Source organism: Marmota marmota, unplaced genomic scaffold (assembly GCF_001458135.2).
Source record: "Marmota marmota marmota unplaced genomic scaffold, marMar, whole genome shotgun sequence".
Classification (NCBI taxonomy): domain Eukaryota; kingdom Metazoa; phylum Chordata; class Mammalia; order Rodentia; family Sciuridae; genus Marmota; species Marmota marmota.
This window is the reverse complement of record NW_026000205.1, coordinates 13,034,899-13,054,130: the sequence shown is the minus strand read 5'-3', so window position 1 is coordinate 13,054,130 and position 19,232 is coordinate 13,034,899. Positions and strand designations below refer to the sequence as shown.

Genomic DNA, 19,232 nt, shown 5'->3' with positions numbered 1-19,232 from the left:
CCCCCCATCCTCAGCTCTAAAAGCTCTTTTTTAAGATTTGATTAGTATTACCACTTGAATAGTATTTGAGATAAGCCATTCTTGAAGTTTAGTCCTCTGTTTCTAGAAAAACTGTAAACAAAGTTAAATAATTACAGGATGCTAGTGAGCTGAAGAATATTTCAGTTTCTTCTTTCCTGTTTCTGGTGGCCACACTTGACATTTATTTTCCTAAAAAAGAATAAGTGGGAACAAAATTTTATTCTTTCCTCCAGAATATCATTTCAGTTCTCAAGAATACATCATGATTGTCAGCAAGGCTCTGTGCTCTTGGGAAAGTGGTATATCCTTGGGGAGTTAAATGGCACCTCGTGAGCCCCTGAGAAGGATGCATAGGACCCTATGGGGATGAATTTGATTTTATTGTCTAAATTGCCTCTTCCAATTAATAATAATAACTAGTGATGGCTACAATTCCAGGTTTACCCCTGGAAGTGATGGTTGCATGGGTTCTTACATTAGTAGCTACATTGCTTCCCAGCCCTGTCAATTAAAAAAAAAATGAGCATGAACTCTTGATACATGTATATTTCTAGACAATCTGTATGTTGCTAATCACATCATAAGTAGGTTTAAAAGATGACGTCACAACAAACTTATGTACATTTTCTTCTCATACCCCAGTAGACCACTTATGTATTCCCTAAGGGATGCCCCCTCTTTCCCAGACCCTGCACTGATACTATCATGTGAAGATGAACAGAGCTCTGCCTCTAATTTAGTCTACAGAGAGGCCCACAGGAGAGCTGGAATTGACAAAGAAACTCTGGGAACAAGTTGGATAGAAGCATGAAGAGAAAATATAGACCATTGAGGAGACTCATAAGGGAGCAGGGGCTGGAGAAGGGTTAGGGCCTTGAATTTGATCCTGTAGTCTGGAGCCACAGATTTTCAGCAGGAGTGTGTGATACACTCAGGTTTGAGTACTAAATTGCTCTTGAGACAGTGTTTGGAGGGAATGCTACGAAATCAGAGACTAGTGCCCCTGAGAGATGATGTCATCTTGAGGTAATTTCTGTGGCATTGGGATCTAGAGTAATGATAGATTGGAGAGTTTTTGTTTTTGTCTTTGTTTTAGGTAGAATTGTCAGATCTTAATGATTGAACAGATCTGGGGCAAGGGAGCAGCTCCTTTGAAGAATGGACCTTCACTAAGGAAATTGAATGAAAAATTTATTTGAGGGGATTAGGATTCTAGGTATATGAAAAAAAAGTGACAGAAGAGCTAGAAAGATTCTTAAGCTGAAGCTTTAGAAATGTTTTTATTCTAATAGTCTAAGCTTTCAGTATGTTACTGATTTGAATGAACATTAATCGAATTAAGAAATTAAAAAATTAATTAAAAATTAATTTTTAATTAATAAATGAATTTAAAAATCTGTTACTCTTTTGGACCAACATTTTTAAGATCCAGTGTTAATCCGTCTATAAGAAGTGGCTTCAAACTCATTATCGCCAAAAATCACCTGGAGGTGCCCTTAAAGCAAGATTGTATAACCCTATACCCAGAATGAAATCAGAGGTCAGGGGCAACCCAATAATTTACTTTTTATTTTTTGTGTTCTTGGTACTGGGAATTGAACCTAGGGGCACTTTACCACTGAGCTACATCACCACTTCTTTTTATTATTTTTTTATAATCCTGAGACAGGGTATTTCTACCTGTCTCATTCTTCTGCTTTAGCCTCCTGAGTTGCTGAGAATACGGGCCTGCCCTATATGTCTAGCTGTATTTCTGAAATGTTCTTGAATGCTAATGATGCTGGTCTAGGGACCATACTTAAAGAACTACTGCTTTCAGCTTTCCTTTTGCTTCCTATTTGAATGATTCACATGCAAGGAAACAAGCCCCACCCTGCTTCCTGTAAACTGAACTTTGGAATAGTATTTGTCCACATAGGAGCCAGACTTCCATTTAGATTGTAATATCCAGATTTGAAATAAACTAATTTTTTATTTTGTTTTTCCAATTTTTTGTTTTTCAGTAAATGTGGAAGGAACAAAAAAATAAATGACAGTGGCTTGTTCAGTGTAAAAACAAAATTGATAATCTTTTGATGTTCACTTAGCTCTTTGATCCCTTTTACTTGATTTTCTCTTTAAGAGCTATATTCTTGGGCTTGCCTATTTTTTTTTAAACAATCATGGAGTTCTTTTTATTTACTTCAACTTTCTTTTTTGCCAGTTTGTAGTTTGAGTGAATATTCATTGTTTTTCAAGACAAAGGGCTCACCTCCTTTGTTTGGTCTAGTACCTTGGCAAGATGAGTCAGGCTGAGGTAAAAGAGCCCTTCCCCATTCCTGTATCTTTGGGTACATAAACAGGCATGAACATTACTGAATTGGGAGTCTTTAAAGTTGTTAGTGAATGGAGTTCACAGTATGTTGGTAATCGGAAGGCATCTTAGCATTCCACATCCCTCGCGTGTACAGGGGGAGATTGAAGCCCACAGAAGGGAAGGGTTAGCTATGCCTCACAGTGAAACAGAAGGAGAGGGAGCCAGAGCTGAGATAAGATTTGATCTGGTTTCTTGCCTGTATGTCACTGGGGTATTGCTATCCCTGAACTTGGCCAAAATGACTGTAGAGATTAGCTTTAAGGACTTAAGAATATAACATACAAGAAAAATTTAAAAAGTAAATATATATCTTGGACCTTGATGTTCTTGATGTAAATCAAGATAAATTTGATTATGATTGTTAAGACAGTCCCAGGAGAGATGTTAAATTAAACAAGTTCTTAGAAATTGGTTAAAACACTTATTCACGTTATATCAACTAGATAAGCAATGTTTTTAAATGGCAGCAAAAGTGGCTTCAGTTAATGCTGAACACCCACTTTTTAACTGGAAGAAAAATTAGGCCATATAATTTTTTCAAGGGAAATTATGAAATGTCCATTATTAAAGAGACTTGGAGTAGCTATCCATCCTGGCTTGCAAGGAAGCTTTCTATCTTGCTTAGTGCTGGAGTGAGAACAGATTGAACCCAGTAGCTCAGGGCAGGTTGGGTGGCTTTTAAAATAATTCACAGTAATGATATATGGACCTTATATACAGCAAAGTTTTTTGATGTTGTTTTTTTGTGGTACTAGGGATGGAACCCAGGGCTTCACGGGTGGCAAGCACTCTACCTTTAACCTGCACCCTCAACCCTTTTTATTTTATTTTGAGACAGTTGCGCTAAGTTGTCCAGGGTAACCTCAAACTTGTGATCCTCCTGCCTCATTCTAGTAGCTAGTATCACAGGTGTGCACTACCATGTACCTGGCCTCAGTGAATTTTTCTTAACGATTCAATGGGGACATTTCATAATTCTGACTCCAGATTGTTTTTCCCCACTGATATAGTCTTAGCAGTTTTACGAAAAGAGAATAGGATAGTTTTATGGTTCAATACCATTGCTTTCTGAGTTTCTAAGAGCTATGACTTCTTGGTGGATAGTTCACTTAGCTTTGTCATGATGATAGGGTAGGTGTGTTTCTATACTTCTTCAGGCAACTGTATAAACAGTTGGGTTCATGTCAAATCTGGGGAGTTTTTGAAACTGACCTCATTTCTATGGGTAACACCACAGCTTCAAAACTGGCATGTTCTCTATGCTCATTCAGAAGTGGGTGCAGGCACTGCAATTGTTTAGTCCTTTGTCCAGCCTGAGTCCCAGTACTTACACTTCTTGTATGTATTGTTAGGGCTTTTGTTTCTTTCCTTGTGGTTTCAGATTGGGTGTATTTAGATATTTTATTAATTATATCAGGGAGAAAAAAACAGTTAAAAACATGATGGAATGGGAGAGCATATTTGGTATCTCAGAGTTCCTTAATCCAAGAAACTAGCTCAGTAAATAAAGAAGCAAAAATACCTTTTCAGATACCCTGTAAAGATAGCTAGGGAGAAAAGTCAACTTCTTGATGACTCACTGGCTACATATTAGAGTATGGAACATGCAGAGATCATAGAATAATATTCTTCATAAATACTGGGGACTGGACACTCCAGTATTCTATTTTGACTTGATCCACATTTAAACTTTTCCCCCTTTCATTGCGGGTGTCTCTTCTACCATATTTGAACTCAGCTTTTCCATGGTTAACCCAAATATCTCAAATTTCTCTCTGGCAGATTATCAAGTGCTATTAGTTCATTGTGCTACCTAATTAGTAGTATTCTGTTTGTTTTTTTTTTCCTATTCCTCCCCACCTTTTTTTAGCTATTCTGGAGATGGAATCTAGGGCCCCAAGCTTGCTAGGCATGCTCTATACCCCTGAGCTATATCCCAGCCCTTTATATTTTGAGAAGGTCTAAGTTGCCCAGGCAGATCTCAAACTTGCAAATCTTCCTGCCTCAGCCATTTGAGTAGCTGGGATTATAGGTAAGTATCACAATGCCTGGCTTTTTCCTCCATCCTCTTTTTTTCCTGATATCAGAGATGGGCAGTACCCTCAGGATTCAGGTGGGCTGGTTCACTCTTAGGGTGCTTCTGTACTAACTCACCTCTCTAAATTAAATGCTTTAGGTTTCTGAAACATTACAACAGTAGGCAGTTGCTGTAAACTTTTCACAGCATGGTGGACTGCAAGTTAGGTACTTGCAGATTTAATTTCATTTGATCTGTTATTTCAAATACTTTATGCATTTTATTTTCTTTTTAACTAGGTACAAGTGAAGATTTTTTTGGCAGTTTAGTTGGATACCATTGATCACCTGGCTCTCATTTCTGTCTGTTCTGTGTCGGCAAGAGAGTGCCCAAATGAGCAAGACATCACAGCAAAACAGTACTCCAGGGGTGAATGGAATAAGCGTTATTCATACTCAGGCACATGCCAGTGGCTTACAGCAGGTTCCTCAGCTGGTGCCTGCTGGCCCTGGGGGAGGAGGCAAAGCTGTGCCTCCAAGCAAGCAAAGCAAAAAGAGTTCACCCATGGATCGAAATAGCGATGAATATCGTCAAAGGAGAGAAAGGAACAACATGGCTGTGAAAAAGAGCCGATTGAAAAGCAAGCAGAAAGCACAGGATACACTACAAAGAGTGAATCAGCTCAAAGAAGAGAATGAACGGTTGGAAGCTAAAATTAAATTGCTGACAAAGGAATTAAGCGTACTAAAAGATTTATTTCTTGAGCATGCACACAACCTTGCAGACAACGTGCAGCCCATTAGCACTGAAAATACAACAACAAATTCTGATAACGCAGGACAGTAGACCTCACCCTTTCCAGACTTCACAAACTGTGGCTTGAACCATTAAAGGTGTGACAACCTGCACCACTCATATCAATGGCTCAATGTTGTCTTGATCCATTATTCAAAGATCCATTGGATATTATTTTCTAGGATCAGCACTGAAGAGTTGATTAGCCGTATAATTTAATTATCTGGTTTTGAATGATACAGATTTTTGTGGGGATCAAAAAACAAAATTTTAAGGTATATGGTAAAAAATATATATATCTTGGACCTTGATGTTCTTAATGTAAATCCTGACTTCCCCAGAAATCCTTATTTTTTAGGCTGGCAAAAGAAATGGGAAACTGGCAGGTCACGCAGAAGGTACTTGGTTTTATGATTAATTGGGTTAAGAAAAATTAGGATTCCATCTATTTGTGATTTTTATCCTAAATTGTATATTATAAATCCTAAGGCTATAGAAATCAATCATTGTAATTTGGAATGATTTTATATATAGCACAAACCTTGTTTTAGCATAATTAGTACTGTTTTCCCCCCAAAGTACCAGTTTTTGAATAGTGATGTCAGGTTGAATAAAAAATCTCATCACCTCTTAAAAGCAGTATGCAGCAAATTGGCTTAAAAATGCACATGACATTTAAGAAGCAGATTTTTAAAAAATAAAAGTATAGCAAATATTGGGGATATTGTTTGGGTTATTGATTAGGCATTGCTTTGTGTCCTAAAAAAACATTTTTTACCAAAATTTTAGTTTCTGCAGATGCTAGTAGCTTCTTTTTTTTGGGGTGGTGGGGGAGAGGTATCTTTTTGATAGCCAAGTTAGTAAATACAAGTCTTAACAGTTTGATGACATAAGCTCTGATTAAGATTTATTAGAATATTGGTTTAGCTGTTAGTTTCTTCTGTGTTGAAAATAACTGCCACAGGGCCATGATTTTTAAAGGCAAAAATTCTTGTGAAAGAACATTTTAGTATTTGATCTTAACCACATGATTATTAGAAAAATGTATCATCTCCATGCCATCTCCCAAAATAACAGTCTCTAAGAAAACTTGAAAGTATAAGGTTTTAACCTTTAATTTATTTCACTTAAATACATCTTTTTATATTGTTTTTGTGACTTTTTTCCTAGTTAGTGGGCTCTTCTTCCAGACTTTATGTACCACTACTTCTGTTTATTCTTTTGTATGCTTTTATGTTCCATAAATTATTTTAGAAAGAAAATGCTGATAAAACTCAGGATATTGACATTTTTGTTGAGACTAAAAAATGGCAATCACTAATGTAGGGCATCTTGAGAGTCTGCCTTATTATCAATGTTGGTAGTTTAGATTGTCTTTAATCTTTTTTTCTTTTTCTTTTTCTTTTTTTTAAAGCACAATTCTAGCTCAGATTTGTTTGGCTTCTGTGTGTTATTTTGTGCCTGGGATGGTGTCTAGACATGAGTCATATCTGATTAAAGTTTGTGTTACCAGGTATTTTATTTGAACATGGTCATTTCTGGCCAATTGCTGTTTCCTACTAGGACTTGGTATAATGTAACTAGACTGTAACGCAGATTGTGCCCTGGGTTTGGTGGAAGAGTGCTGACTCTGCAGTTCTCCTGGGCAGAAGACATCATTTTTTGCTGTGCAACTCAGCTGCTGCACATAAAACAAGAACTTAGTATTGTTGGAGATGCTTCTCAGGAGGGCTGTTAACCCTACAGAACCAGGAAACAGGGTAGGGAAGGATGGGGATTTAAAAAAAAAAATTTTCCCCCTCCCTTAGGGTCCATCACCAGTTTACTTTGCAATATTGATCTACTACTCATGAAGGTTGATAGGTGTTTGGAGTAACTAATGAGGATGCATCCACAGAATCCTACTGAATCTTTAAAAGCTAGTTCATGTTATATAATTAATTAGAGAGACAGTTAAGACCCTTGAATCTTTAAATACCTAAATAGATGTTACCAACATTTTACTCTCTCACTTAAAAAATTTCAGAAATGGATGCCCCCAAGGAATTTGTGGTTACCATGATATGATGATAAGCTATCTTGAAAAACAAGCTGTGGGAATAATCATCTGGAGTGTGTACTCAATATTTCAAATCAACATAAGATTGGAACATCTGAAAAAACTGATTCAAGCTTTCTTATTACCTGTATAAATCAAAACTTTTAACACAAGCAATTATGCATAGAATGAAAATGCTAACAATTGTCTTGACTACTTTACCGAAGTCAAGAGTGAAAGTTTTTAGTTTGATAGTTTTACCAGTATAAAAATGAGGGAAACTAAGTGTGGGAAATGACTAAGTTTAGAGCTTTGGGAATTATAAAGTGACTTTTTTTTAAACTTCTGTGTGTTACTTATGAACCATTAGGATTTGATCTGCTTTGTGGGCAGGTCTAGTGGTTTAGGAATTAGCCAGTAGTATAAATTTCCAGCTGATCCAAGTCTCCTGGGATAGGTGCTTTTTGACTGGTTTTGGCAGCATTTGAGCGGATCAGCTATTCCTATGTCTGGCCCCTTTCAGTCACTGGGACGCCAGCTCAGATACTTTGGACATTCTTACTGAGAAGTAGGGAAGATTTTACTAAAATATGACCAGATTTTAAAAATTTGGGTCATGAGTGTGACATTCTCAAATTTATGTAAAAAGTAGAAGTATGTACAATTTGATATTAAAGGAAAGGAAATTATAGCAGCCTTTGATGTTTCTTAATCCCTGTTAGAGGGCTGAAACTTTGTACCTGAACAACCCATTTAGCATTCAGAGTGCTTTTGATGCCTTAGAAATAGGAAAAACAACTTTTTTTGTTTGTTTGACAAAAGCTAGGAAAGAGAAAGTCCATTCTCCAGCTAATTAGATCTGCCTCTCAGGAAAAACTACCAACTTGTTCTTTTGTTCCTGGCTTTCAGTTTGTGAGATTACTCTATTTTTTTAAATATAATTTTATTTCTTTCAATAAGTTTAAAATAAAGAAATTTGGAACAATCTCTGTATTTCATTGTGGATTTCTTTATATTAGATAACAGAAAGCGGTTCTGAAAATGTGCCGAAACCTTGCTGAGCTTCCTGCTCCCAGCCTGGGGTGGGGGTTGGGGAATAAGCAGAGGTGCTTTTGCCCACATTTACATAAACTTCCCTTAGTGGACAGGGAAGTAGTTTTCTCTGAATGTGAATATATCTTCAGATATACTTTTAGTCACTGGGTCTAATTTAAACATGTCTACTACAATAGGGAAAGCAATGAATGGATTCTGCTAAATCACCCAGTGTCTCAGTGTATGATTTCTGTTCAGAGTGGTAATAAATTCCTGTTTTGAAGTAATGGATCACTGTAAGGCTTTCCCCCAACCATACAGTTTTAATATTACCATCTTCACTTACATGACATCATTTTGTAGAGATGAGTTTGCTGATTTGAGTTGTTTCAAGGGAAGATGCCATTGAGATACTTTTCTATGATCCTTTGATTCTTTTCATGTCTTGGAAAATAAATTTCTACTCATAGCAGTTTCATGAAAACTGTAGTACAGTCATTTCTGTGGGTAGTATGTCCCACTTCATTTTTATGAATTAGGTATACTTTAGGATCCAATAATTTGTCCTGGGAAGTTTTATAGAGAGATTATTTCTTTGTTGAAGGTGCCAGGTTGTTTTTAACAACACTTTCAGACCAACTCTTTCACTGTATGAATCTGAAGAGTTCATAAGTATTTTATATGCACTTAAAGGAGAGCGCCAATCCCTAGATATTCTTTTATTGGAACCCAAACATCAAGACTTGCCACTCCCTTTGAAGCAGCTGTTAGAGCCTGGTGCCTTCGCACATCATCACCTCTCAGTTCTCCCTCAATGTGTTTTGGGGACCTGTCTGCTTCACTTCCCCTAGCCCTATCTTGTGGAGGGCTCTCCTCCTCTCTAGCCTAGACTTGGTCTTCCTAGACAGGAGAATCATCACATGCTCTCCAGAACCATCCTGTTACTCCCAAGTGCATCCAAGGTGAGACCCAATCTTGTAGAGTGGCTCTGTTTCATCTTGCCAATTTAATTTCCCCTCACTCTTCTCCTACCTTTTATGTTTGGAATGCAGTACCTCTTACTTTTCAACCCAAACCCTTCCTGTTTTAGCCCCCAGCCTCTGTGCAAGGTCAACCTTATTTTTCTTCCTGGCATTTTTTCATTGGCCTAGACTATATAGTTATTTGTGCTTGCTAAGGCGAAGCCCCTCTTAGAAGGCTATAGGCTCTGAGCACATGGATTATGTGTTTATACCACACTGGTGCAGAGTAGATGCTTAATTATTTATCAAATGACTACCTACACCTTTTTTGTGAGTGCTTTAGCTTCGTGTATTCTGGAAAGGCCTCAAGTATTTTTGAGGCTGTACAAATTTCTGGCAGAGGTTGGAGGAGATACAAGTTGAACACAGCCTTAGGAACATGGGGTGGAGTGGGCTGCCTGAGACCTACCTGTACCTTCAAAGAATGCCTATTGACCTGGACTAAACAAGTCACATTTATGTTCCCAGTGTCCCTCTTGGACAAAGTGTTTAGTTACTGAGATTTTCTCCTTAATTTTTTGTCCATATGCTTGACAATCAGGGGAAAAAAACGTACGTAGAATGAGCAGTTTGGGTGTGGAATGGGCAGTTTGGAATGTCTAAAGGGGAGGAAGGAGAAAGGTGTGTGATACACATAGCTCTGTTTCTTAATTAACAAAACAAAACATCCATTTAGAGTTTCAGTCTAACTTGGACTGGTTTTAGCCAGAGGTGGGTGATACTGTAACCCTGTGCACCTATACTGGTTTATCAGGGGCAGCAGGGGTGGAGAAATGCTTGGCAAACTCTTCAACTCATCTGATGCTCAGAAAGACCCAGTGTTGTACAAACTGCTTGGTGTCACCAGTGGCTGAGGGGATACATCTGTGCACCAGGAAAAAACCTTAAAGAGTGGGTATCGTAAACCCAAAAAGCAAAAGAGATAAAAGCAACTTGGAACTGTGATTATTTGTTTTTGCTGTGCTGTGGATGAAACCCAGGTAGGGCCTTGGCAATGCTAGGAAAGTGCTGAGCTACACTCCCAGCTCTGGCTTTTATTTCTTTAGGGTCACATCATAAGCACTTTTTTGTTACATCCATTTGTATTGAACTCCTTGGTGGCTTCTCAAAAGCGTCTAGCTTGGGCTAGTTTTCCACTCCATCATTCATCCCTGGCATTCTTTCTTCTCACTTGCCCATCACCTTGACTTGGAAATTCCTGCATGACAACACTGTGAGGAGACAAATCTGAAATGGGTGTGCAGACTTCTAGAAGCTGGCTCTGCAGTTCTGTGGGACTTCTGTGGCAATGGCACAGAGGGAAGGACAGGTATTCTATCCGTGGCAGGGACCAGGCACAATGGGCTCTGGGTGGCCTTACCACCTTGGAGCAGAATTTGATCAGTGGGCTTCCTCTTAGGGCAAGCTCCTGGGCCACACAGGTGACAGGGCCTAACAGATGCTGGTTTTACATGAAGAAAATCATGGTTGCAGGATCCCTGTAAGTCTCAAATTTTAAATAACTGCAGTTCAAGTGCTATATAATTCTGTCCCTTTCAGAAATCTAACTTTGAGGCAATAACTATATTTAAAAGACTTAGGTTAACCTTTTAACTTGTGCAAAGGTAAGGTATAGAATAACTCCACCAATCTGTCCTGAGTGCCCAGGATCTTTCTACAGGGCTGGTTCAACATCTACCCAGCCCCCAGCCTCTGGCTGCACTGGGACTGATGGGGTGACATCAGTGTGGTACAAACTTGTGTGTCTGGAGTGTCTAGGAGGGCTTGTTTACACTGCTCCTTGGGCATAATCTCTGGAGATTCTCATTTCCAAGTACCCCAGTGATTCTGATGACCTGTGACGCTTGGGAAGTCTAGCAGCAAAGGTGACAGGGTGATACTGAAGCCCAGCAGAGTCCCCGGGGCTCAAAGCAGGCCTTGGGGGAGGACTCTGCCCTTGTTCTCTCAGGCCAGTCTGATGCAGAACAGGGGGAACAGGGCCTGTGCCAGCAGCACCATTTTCTTGTGAATTGATTCCTGAGACACTAGATGAACCATCTTTTTAGGGTCCTGATTGCCCGAGCTCATCCACAAAGGATGGATGAAAAGGCAGGAGGATCATGAGTTCAAAGCCAGCCTCAGCAATTTAGTGAGAAATTGCAATGCAGGGAGTCCCTGTTTCTAAATAAAATACAAAATAGGGCTGGGGATGTGGCTCACTGGTCCAGTGGCCCTCAGTTCAATCCCCGGTATCCAAAAAGGAAAAAATGAAGAGGGAACCATGAACAAAGGACCATTTTAGGAAACATTTTATTATAAATTTCATCCTGCACATTGATTTGGGAGAAAACACTGGAAATGCATCTTTCTTGAGAACAGGAATACAAATAGCAGCAAGACACATTTTAGTTGCTACTAAAGAATAAGATTCTCTTCAATCAGCATTTTAAGTCACTGTCATTTAAGCAAAGTACATAAGAAATTAAGGGTGTGCTCTTGCAGAAGGTTAAAAAGCTCCTTGGAAACAGGATTATTTGGTATGATCAAGTGTCAACGCTAGGATCTGATTGCTGAGCACCATTCTTGCTGTTGGAGGGCCAATCACCAGGCTGTGTCCGGCCTGGAGAGAGGTTACAAGGCCAGCCCAGTCTCACTGCACGTTCTGGCTGGCTCTACTTTGGGCCAGAGAAGGGCGTAAAGGCCTTGTCAGAGCCTGCCATGCACGCTTCGATTTCTTCCACGGTCCGGGGCACACAGGTCAGCAGTTCTATGCCGCTCTCTGTCACCACCACATCCTCCTCAATACGGACCTGGGTCAGACCAACAGAAGCCCATTATGACTGAGCTGGCCTCACGTGCCACGCAACCAGGTCTGACCTGCTCCAGCCTGATCCCTGCTGTGTGGGAGCAGCTTTTATTGTTTGGATCTTAAGTCCCCCATAGGCTCATTCACTGAATGCCTGGTCCCCATGCAGCAGTGTCAGATAGGGGCCCTTGGGGAGGTGATGCGATCAAGAGGGTTCTGACCTCATGAACGAATTAATCCACTTAAGGATTCACAGCTTACCTGGTTTTGGGGAGGTGGTAAAAACTTTAGGAGGTGGGGTCTAGCTGGAGGAAGCAGGTCATTGGAGGTATGCTACCTTTGAAGGCTATTGTGGCCCCAGCTCCTTCCTCCCTCTCTTTTTCTACTTCCTGGCCACCATGAGGTGAGCAGCTGTGTTTTATCTCACCTCAGGCCCAAAGCACTGGGGCCAAGTAACCAGGGACGCTCTGAAACTACGAGCCAAAACAAACCTTTTCTGGGTGGGATGCTTGCCTAGCATGTGTGAGACCCTGGGTTCCATCCTCAGAACTGGGAGTAAAATCTTTCCTCCTTTAAGTTGATTTATCTCAGGTATTTTGTCACAGTGACAGAAGGCTGATTAACACATTTAGGAATGATCAATACTCTCCAGAAGACACTAGTTGCAAAGTCTCTGTGGACTACCCACTAGAGGAAGGTGCCTCCCATGGTCATTTGCTTATGTGACCTCACTGTCCTTGTGGTAAATGGGAATCTCTCGGGTGGGTAGAGCCTGTCTTCCTACTGAGGAATGAGGCACATGTCTGCTACCAGACTATGTGAAGGGGCAGGCCAGGCCCTCCTCAAGTGAGGAAGTGAAGACTGTCTCTCCTCCACTAGGGCCTCTGTTCTGATGAGCAGCAGCAGTGGGAGAGTGGGCGTTCTGAGCACAAGACTGGGCTCACAGGCACTCACCCCGCCAAAACCCCGAAAGCGCTGTAGGACCTCGCGGTTAAAGAAGCAGGCCTGGGCTGGGTCAGCAAGGGCCTGGTCCAGGAGGTGGTCGATGAAGTAGATGCCCGGTTCCACAGTAAGCACCATGCCTGGTTCCAGGTGCCGTGCGGTGCGCAGGCTCCGCAGGCCTGGCTCGTCAATGCGCTCCACACCCTGTGGGGAGAGGGATGGTGGGAGGACCCAGCTGACAGCCCCAGCGCCGGCCACTGGGGCCACTGCCTCACTGGGAGATACTCAGACCCGTGAGGCTGACTCCAGCCTTATGGGCTGTCTGACAACGGGGTCCCCAGCTCAGGCTCACCCTTGCTCTGCTGGGTCATCCCAAAGACCCTCACTTTGCATGAGTGTCTCTGGCCCCTAGTTACCCTCAGAACTGCCTTCGGGAATCCTGTGGACACTGATGGGCACATATCCAGGGCAAGCTGCCCACGTGGGCCTGCAAGACCGCCTGGGTGTCCAGCTGCCCTCACTCAGGCCCCTCTCCAGGCTAGGGCATAGCAGACGCCAAACCAGGGAAGCCAGAAAAGCTCTTAAGGAGGCTGCAGAGCCTTCCACAGCTGCATCTTTCCTTCCAGCAGCTCAAGTGGAAACTGGTCTCAAAAGTGCAGGTCCCAGCTACCCAAGGCCAAGCCCCAGGTTTTCCACGTGACCATTCAGGAAGAGGACAGGCGCTGTCTTCAGGATGGGCCCACCAGCATCAGCAATGGCGAATAAACATCTGCATACGCCTGGCCTGGACCCCCAGAGAAGCTCTCTGGGCCCTGCAGTGAGGTGCTGGGACATGGCCTCCAGCCCTGGAACCAGAAATGACCAGGGATCGCCGTTCCCTGCAGAAGCCAGAGTCTGCTGTCCTGCCTCTCTCAGTGCACACCCAACCAGGGCCTGTCCATCCACACAGACATAGCCAAGAGGGCCTCAGCTTGGACTGAGGGCAAGTGGTGCCCAGGACACTTGCAGGAATGTTCTTGCCCTCCCCAGGCCCTTGGGGCACCCATCTGGCTTGCGGTCAAGGCCTCTGAGTGAGTGGGCAGCAAGCAAGCTCTCTGTCAGGAGCTGAGTTTGCCCTGCCCCACTTGTGGCTCTCCTCAGGAAGCCCGCTGCTGGAGATGGAGCTGTCATTTCTGACTGTTTGGGGGCCAAGAACATCAGACTTCAATTAGTGGTTCATGTAAGGTAACCAGGAACAGGCCGGCTCAGCCTCCAAGGCTGGGCACAGCAGGGAAGGCTGTGACTGTAATTCTGCCAGGGTGGGGACAGCCACCCTAACCTGGTGGGAGCAGGCCAGGATGGACACAGTGAAGGGACATCAAGGCACCACGATCCCTGGCACAGATGCTGGCTGATGTGGTCCCCAGCCCCACAAAACTCCCTCTGGGCCACTGAGCCGGAAGATAAGCAGGAGGACAGGGAATGCCGGAGGACAGGGTGCTCCTTAGCCGGACGGTCCTGCTTGGACTGCTCAGGTGAGAGGTGCTTGTGGCAAGGGGAAGGGCCTGTCTCCTGCTCAGAAGCGGCTGGCCAGGGCTGGGGATCCTGGGTCTCTACTCCAGAATCTTCCAGCTCCTACCACCCAAAGCTACCCCTGCCCCTTGGCATCCCCTCCCTGTCCCTTTCCTTCATGCTACACCCTTAGTGCCTGTCTCCTTCTCCCCACTCCAGGGCTTTCAAAGCTAGGGATTTGGCCAAGCCCAGACAAAGACATGCTCTTTCTCCAGGCCCCCCTCCCTCCCTGTGGACCCCTAGGCTTGCAGGGGGAGACAGGTTGCCTATGCATGGAGATCCGCTTCTCTCCTCCCAGAGAGTTTCAGACCCATCACTCCAACTGAGGTTGGGGGAGAAGGGAAGGGATCCTAGGGGGCTTAGGGAGTATGCCCACCCCAGCCCACTGAGCACAGGAAACGCTTCTCAGGGGCCCACCAGAAACAGGGCACAGGCCCGGGATATGCTTGGGAGACCAGCCCAACTGCTGGGCAGAGAGCATGAAGGGCTGGGTGGAGTGGGTACAGGCCCGTGATGGAGGGATCACGGGCCTCCCCTGGCCCAGGACACCAGCCTAGCTGGGGGTGCCCATGCTGTGCCCATAACTGCCTCTGCCTGGGCGGAGGGCTTGACGAAGCCCCAACTTTTACTGGGCTCTGAGCAGAGAAGACCCAGATGTGTCTGTAGGCCTGAAATAAAATAAATGACTTTTATAGGAAAAGCCATATTTTTTCCACAGTGTTTATCTGTCAGAAGAATAGACTCTGTGAGCACAAAGGGCTGCTTACTGGAAAAGATGAAAACAGTTTGCTGCCAATTTTCTTTGGTGGAAAAAAAGTGCTTTGGCGACTAATGAATAACGAACCTCAGCTAACAATGTCTGGAAGGCCCTGCTCTTGGCTCCCTGCACACAATGGGAAGGATAGAAATTAGGAAATTAAAACTGATTTTGTTTCTCCAAATTTAACTGTTTACACTTGAGGAAAAAATAATTGAATAATAATGCTTCTCTTGAGCAATTCCACTCCCCCCTCAAATCATTCTTAGTGCTTTCAAAATACCCTGCAGCCAAGAGGCCAAGCCTACTCTTGGCTAACTGGCTGGTGGGCCCCAGGGCGTGCACCGATTGCATAATCAGCCCCCTGCGCAGTGGGCGCCAGGCCAGGAGGCAGGGACGCTCACCCCGCCCACAGGGGCCCAAAGGGGCTGTAGCCACCTGCCTGGTAGGGCCTCCTGTGGGCCCTCAAGCACCCTCTGGGTGGTCCTGTGAGGGCTGGGTGGTAAGAGGAGGAGGGGAAGTTGTCTGGAAATGACCCCCAACAAGCCTTTCTGCCCTGTCAGAGGTCCAAAAAGTGACTGGGGATAAGCAAGCTACAGGGCCACAGGTGTGCTGGCCCAGGGGCCTGGGAGGCAGAGGGCATGCCAGCCAGCGAACAGGGGCAAGGGCTCTGCCGCTGGGCTTGTGAGGGGTGAGGTAAATGAATGAAGTCAGAGGCGAAGGAATCAGTGCAGGTCTGTCACTAAGACCTGGCTTCGGCCCCATTGTCCCATGCACTATATACTTACTACTTACCACCCTCTGGGCAGAGGATACTTGTCCCAAGGCCCAGCATACAGAGGCACACAACTCCATGCCTAGGTCCTGTGGTCATGAGGAACCCACCCCAATCCCCCCTCTCTTCCCCTCTGTATCCACAGGGAGCCCCACCTCTCCTGTCTCTCAGAACCCACTCTGCACCAAAGACAGCCAGGCTCAGTGACAGCCCACAGGCAGGCCAACTGGGACAACATGTCCACACTGACCTCAGGGTAGCCTCCCACATCGTGGACGTCAAGGCCCAGGAGGTGGCCGAGCCCGTGAGGCATGAACACGGCTCCCAGATGGACCTCGACCATGGCATCCACGCTGCCCTGCAGAATCCCGATGCGCGCCAGTTCCTCCAGGTGAATGCGATCAGCCAGACGGTGCATGTCAGGCCACCAGACACCTGTGACCCAAAGAGAGGCTGCAGTGAGTCAGGGCTCCACAGGGCAAGGGATGGGGAGACGCAAAGCCCTCACAGAGGCTGGGCAAGAGCACCTGGAGTGAAGGACCCAAGTGTCACTCCAGGGACCAAGGGCGATGTGGCCTAGGTGGCCTTCTGTACTGGCCTTTTCCAGTCAAAGCCTGGACCTCCAGATGCTCTGCCTCCCTATTCTGCCTCACGGGTACACTTCTGTCACCCATGGCCAGGGCCCCCGGCCAGGTGTACTCCAGCCCATGCAGTGCCCACCCCTGCCTAGAGTGTTTCTGGGGCTGGGGAGTCCAGCAAGATCCCTGGGCACCAGAAGAAAAGCACATGTCTCTCCAGTGGCAGATGTGGGTGGCTCAGGACCGAAGGCTATCTCGGATGTTCAGGCCTAAGTTTTGCTGCTGTGGGGCAAGGGGAGGCCGGAGGCTTGGTGGTGTTAGTGGGTGTCCCTGTATATCCTGAAAGGCCAGGGTCACCCTCAGAGGCACTGCAGGGAGCAGAGGTTTCTGGGTGAAGCAGCAGCTCTCTCAGCACCAGTGGGCAGGGATCTGTGCCTGGCCTGCTCTAGCACTGGAGCCATCTCCCTGGAAGCCCAGGCGTCCAAGCCCAGGCTGCTAATCAAACGCATCTTCACCCCATTTCCAGGCCCAGGATCACTGTAGAGAGCCTTGTAAGCAGAGCCCTGGGGGTCACACAGGCTCTGTGGGGCCAAGGGGCCTTTGGGAGCTGCAACATAGGTCACTTAGAGAGCTGCTGTCAGAGACTGGGCCAGCATCAGGGTCTGCCTGAGCTCTGGGAATCTCCCTGTACCTCCCGGAGGGGCTTCCAGCCCATTTCTGGACCCGTCCTGAGCACCAGACAAGGATCCTAGGCCAGCAAAGCTTCCTGCCCTGACCTCATGAGGGTAGACGGCCACGTGCTGGCTGAGGCCAGTGGCCCAGGACATGCCAAGCAAGCCCGGTGAGGGCCCAGGTCACTGTAGTGCTCTGGCACTGGAGCCAAGGGCGACCTTGGCTCCAGAGGCCCTCCCCACCAGGTCCTGCCTTGGCTCAGAGCTAGACCTGTTCTCACATATGGCCCTGACCTTGGTGACCTCTGATGCAAGAGGGGAGGGCTGGGGATCCCGCATCGAGAGGGGCTTTGCTGGATCCTGAATTGACAAGCACTGGGCCATGAGGCTCAGGACTCAATGGGATGAAGAGAAATGAGGGCCTACCCAGGGACACACCCCTCAACACTCTCACTGGGCACCAGCCCTTCAGGTTTGTGCCACTTCCTTGACAGAGATGGACACCCCACAGCTGGGGTCATGGAGTGGCTCAAACACGTTCACAGGCAGTGGCCCAAGGCTGCAGGGGGTGGAGACCTGGAGACAGAAGAATACACTCTTCGGAGTCTAGTTTCCAGCCCAGCCCCATCTACCTACCCTAGCCAGCAAGGTGCTGAGGTGGGCGCAGTCTTCCTAGGTCTGGAATCTGGCTACTGGGCAGGCTTAGGGTGCCTCTGGCCATTATTGGCTCATTTATAGAGGAGTCTCAGGCCCACACAGCACCTTGGCCCCTGTGCTCCTAGGGGTGGAGCCAGGGTGGCGAGCTTTCTCTGATGGTCAGCCTTCCTGAAATGGGGACCAACCGAGTAACTAGAATTTCAGCTCAGCTTGTCACCAGCTGTGTAACCTGGGCAACCTCCCCCACTTCTGAGTCTCTGTTGGTGCCTCTGTCAAGGAGTCACAATGCTGACCTTTGAAAGACGGCTACCGTCTGATGTCTACGGGAAGCTATGGACATTAACCACTATTGATAGATGGCTTATAACCAACCAGAGACTGATTTCAATCCTGCTGGTCACTGTGCTCCAGGGCTACGCCTTCCTCACCTCTAGCTACTGCTCTTCCCTAAGATGCCGTGGCCAGGCCCACCCTGGGCTTCCTCTGCAGGACTCTCCAGAGGCTGGGCCACCTTTCTGCTCCAGAAGCATATGGAGCCTTTCCATTTCAGACTCTGGGCCATGACCTGTGCCACTGCATCCTTGGGACCTCAGCAAGAAAGCCATGGCCTCCCTGAAGACCCTCCCCAGACACTCTTCCCGGCACCTTCTGGTCGCTAGACAGTCTTACTTGCTTCTCTCGTCTCCACGGCCTGGCAGAGAGAGTGCGCCTGAGGTGCTACAAGTCCCCAACAGCTCTGCAAACTCAGCTCCTACCCGGCTCTCTGAGATGCTTTCTTAGATGAGGACCTTCTCCAGTCACCAAAGGGCATCCCCAGGAAATGCAGTCTCCCTTCCAACTTGACTCATTTCAACAGTGGGGCTGCGGGCTTGGCCTGGCCTCAGCAGAAGGTGGGAATCAGGTATAGATCATACCCTATGGTGGCCCCTTGCCCAGTGCCTGCCTGGCTGTGTGGCTCAGGCAGCTCAGTGGCGCCTCCAGGGCCCCTTGACTGTGTACCCTGGGGAAAGGCCTGTGCGCGGCTCTCTTGGCTGTGAGTGGGAAGTTCCTGCCTGTGTGTGGTTAGGGTTGTGACAGTGATTCAACCTCCAGCGACTTGGCCCAGTGTCTGGCCCGGATGGTGGTTACGACACCCAGTACTGGGGCAGGGCCCCCGAAGTGTGTGAAGGTTAGCGTCCTTGAGCTAGGCTTGGGGGTGGGCACAGACTAGAGAGCCTCCCTGTAGGCCAAGG

The 19,232-nt window shown here is 45.9% G+C and overlaps 2 protein-coding genes across 4 annotated transcripts in view; one reads left to right on the top strand and one right to left on the bottom strand.

Annotated features, from left to right (window-relative positions):
* The first annotated feature begins 3,225 nt into the window (after positions 1-3,225).
* Positions 3,226-8,213, top strand: Cebpg (CCAAT enhancer binding protein gamma). The gene has a single exon (XM_015496923.2). It carries the CDS (start codon positions 4,788-4,790, stop codon positions 5,238-5,240), a length of 453 nt encoding a protein of 150 aa, XP_015352409.1. The 5' UTR covers positions 3,226-4,787; the 3' UTR covers positions 5,241-8,213.
* A 3,344-nt stretch (positions 8,214-11,557) lies between these two features.
* Pepd (peptidase D) overlaps positions 11,558-19,232 on the bottom strand; it is a 115,388-nt gene continuing 107,713 nt past the window's right edge. For all 3 annotated transcript variants that reach the window (XM_015496922.2, XM_048790972.1, XM_048790971.1), the window contains 3 exons: positions 16,345-16,529; positions 13,024-13,215; positions 11,558-12,073 (listed from right to left, as the gene is read on the bottom strand). In XM_015496922.2, coding sequence (XP_015352408.1) covers positions 11,936-12,073; positions 13,024-13,215; positions 16,345-16,529 — 515 coding nt within the window. In that variant the 3' untranslated portion in view covers positions 11,558-11,935. The remainder of the gene's footprint in view (positions 12,074-13,023; positions 13,216-16,344; positions 16,530-19,232) is intronic.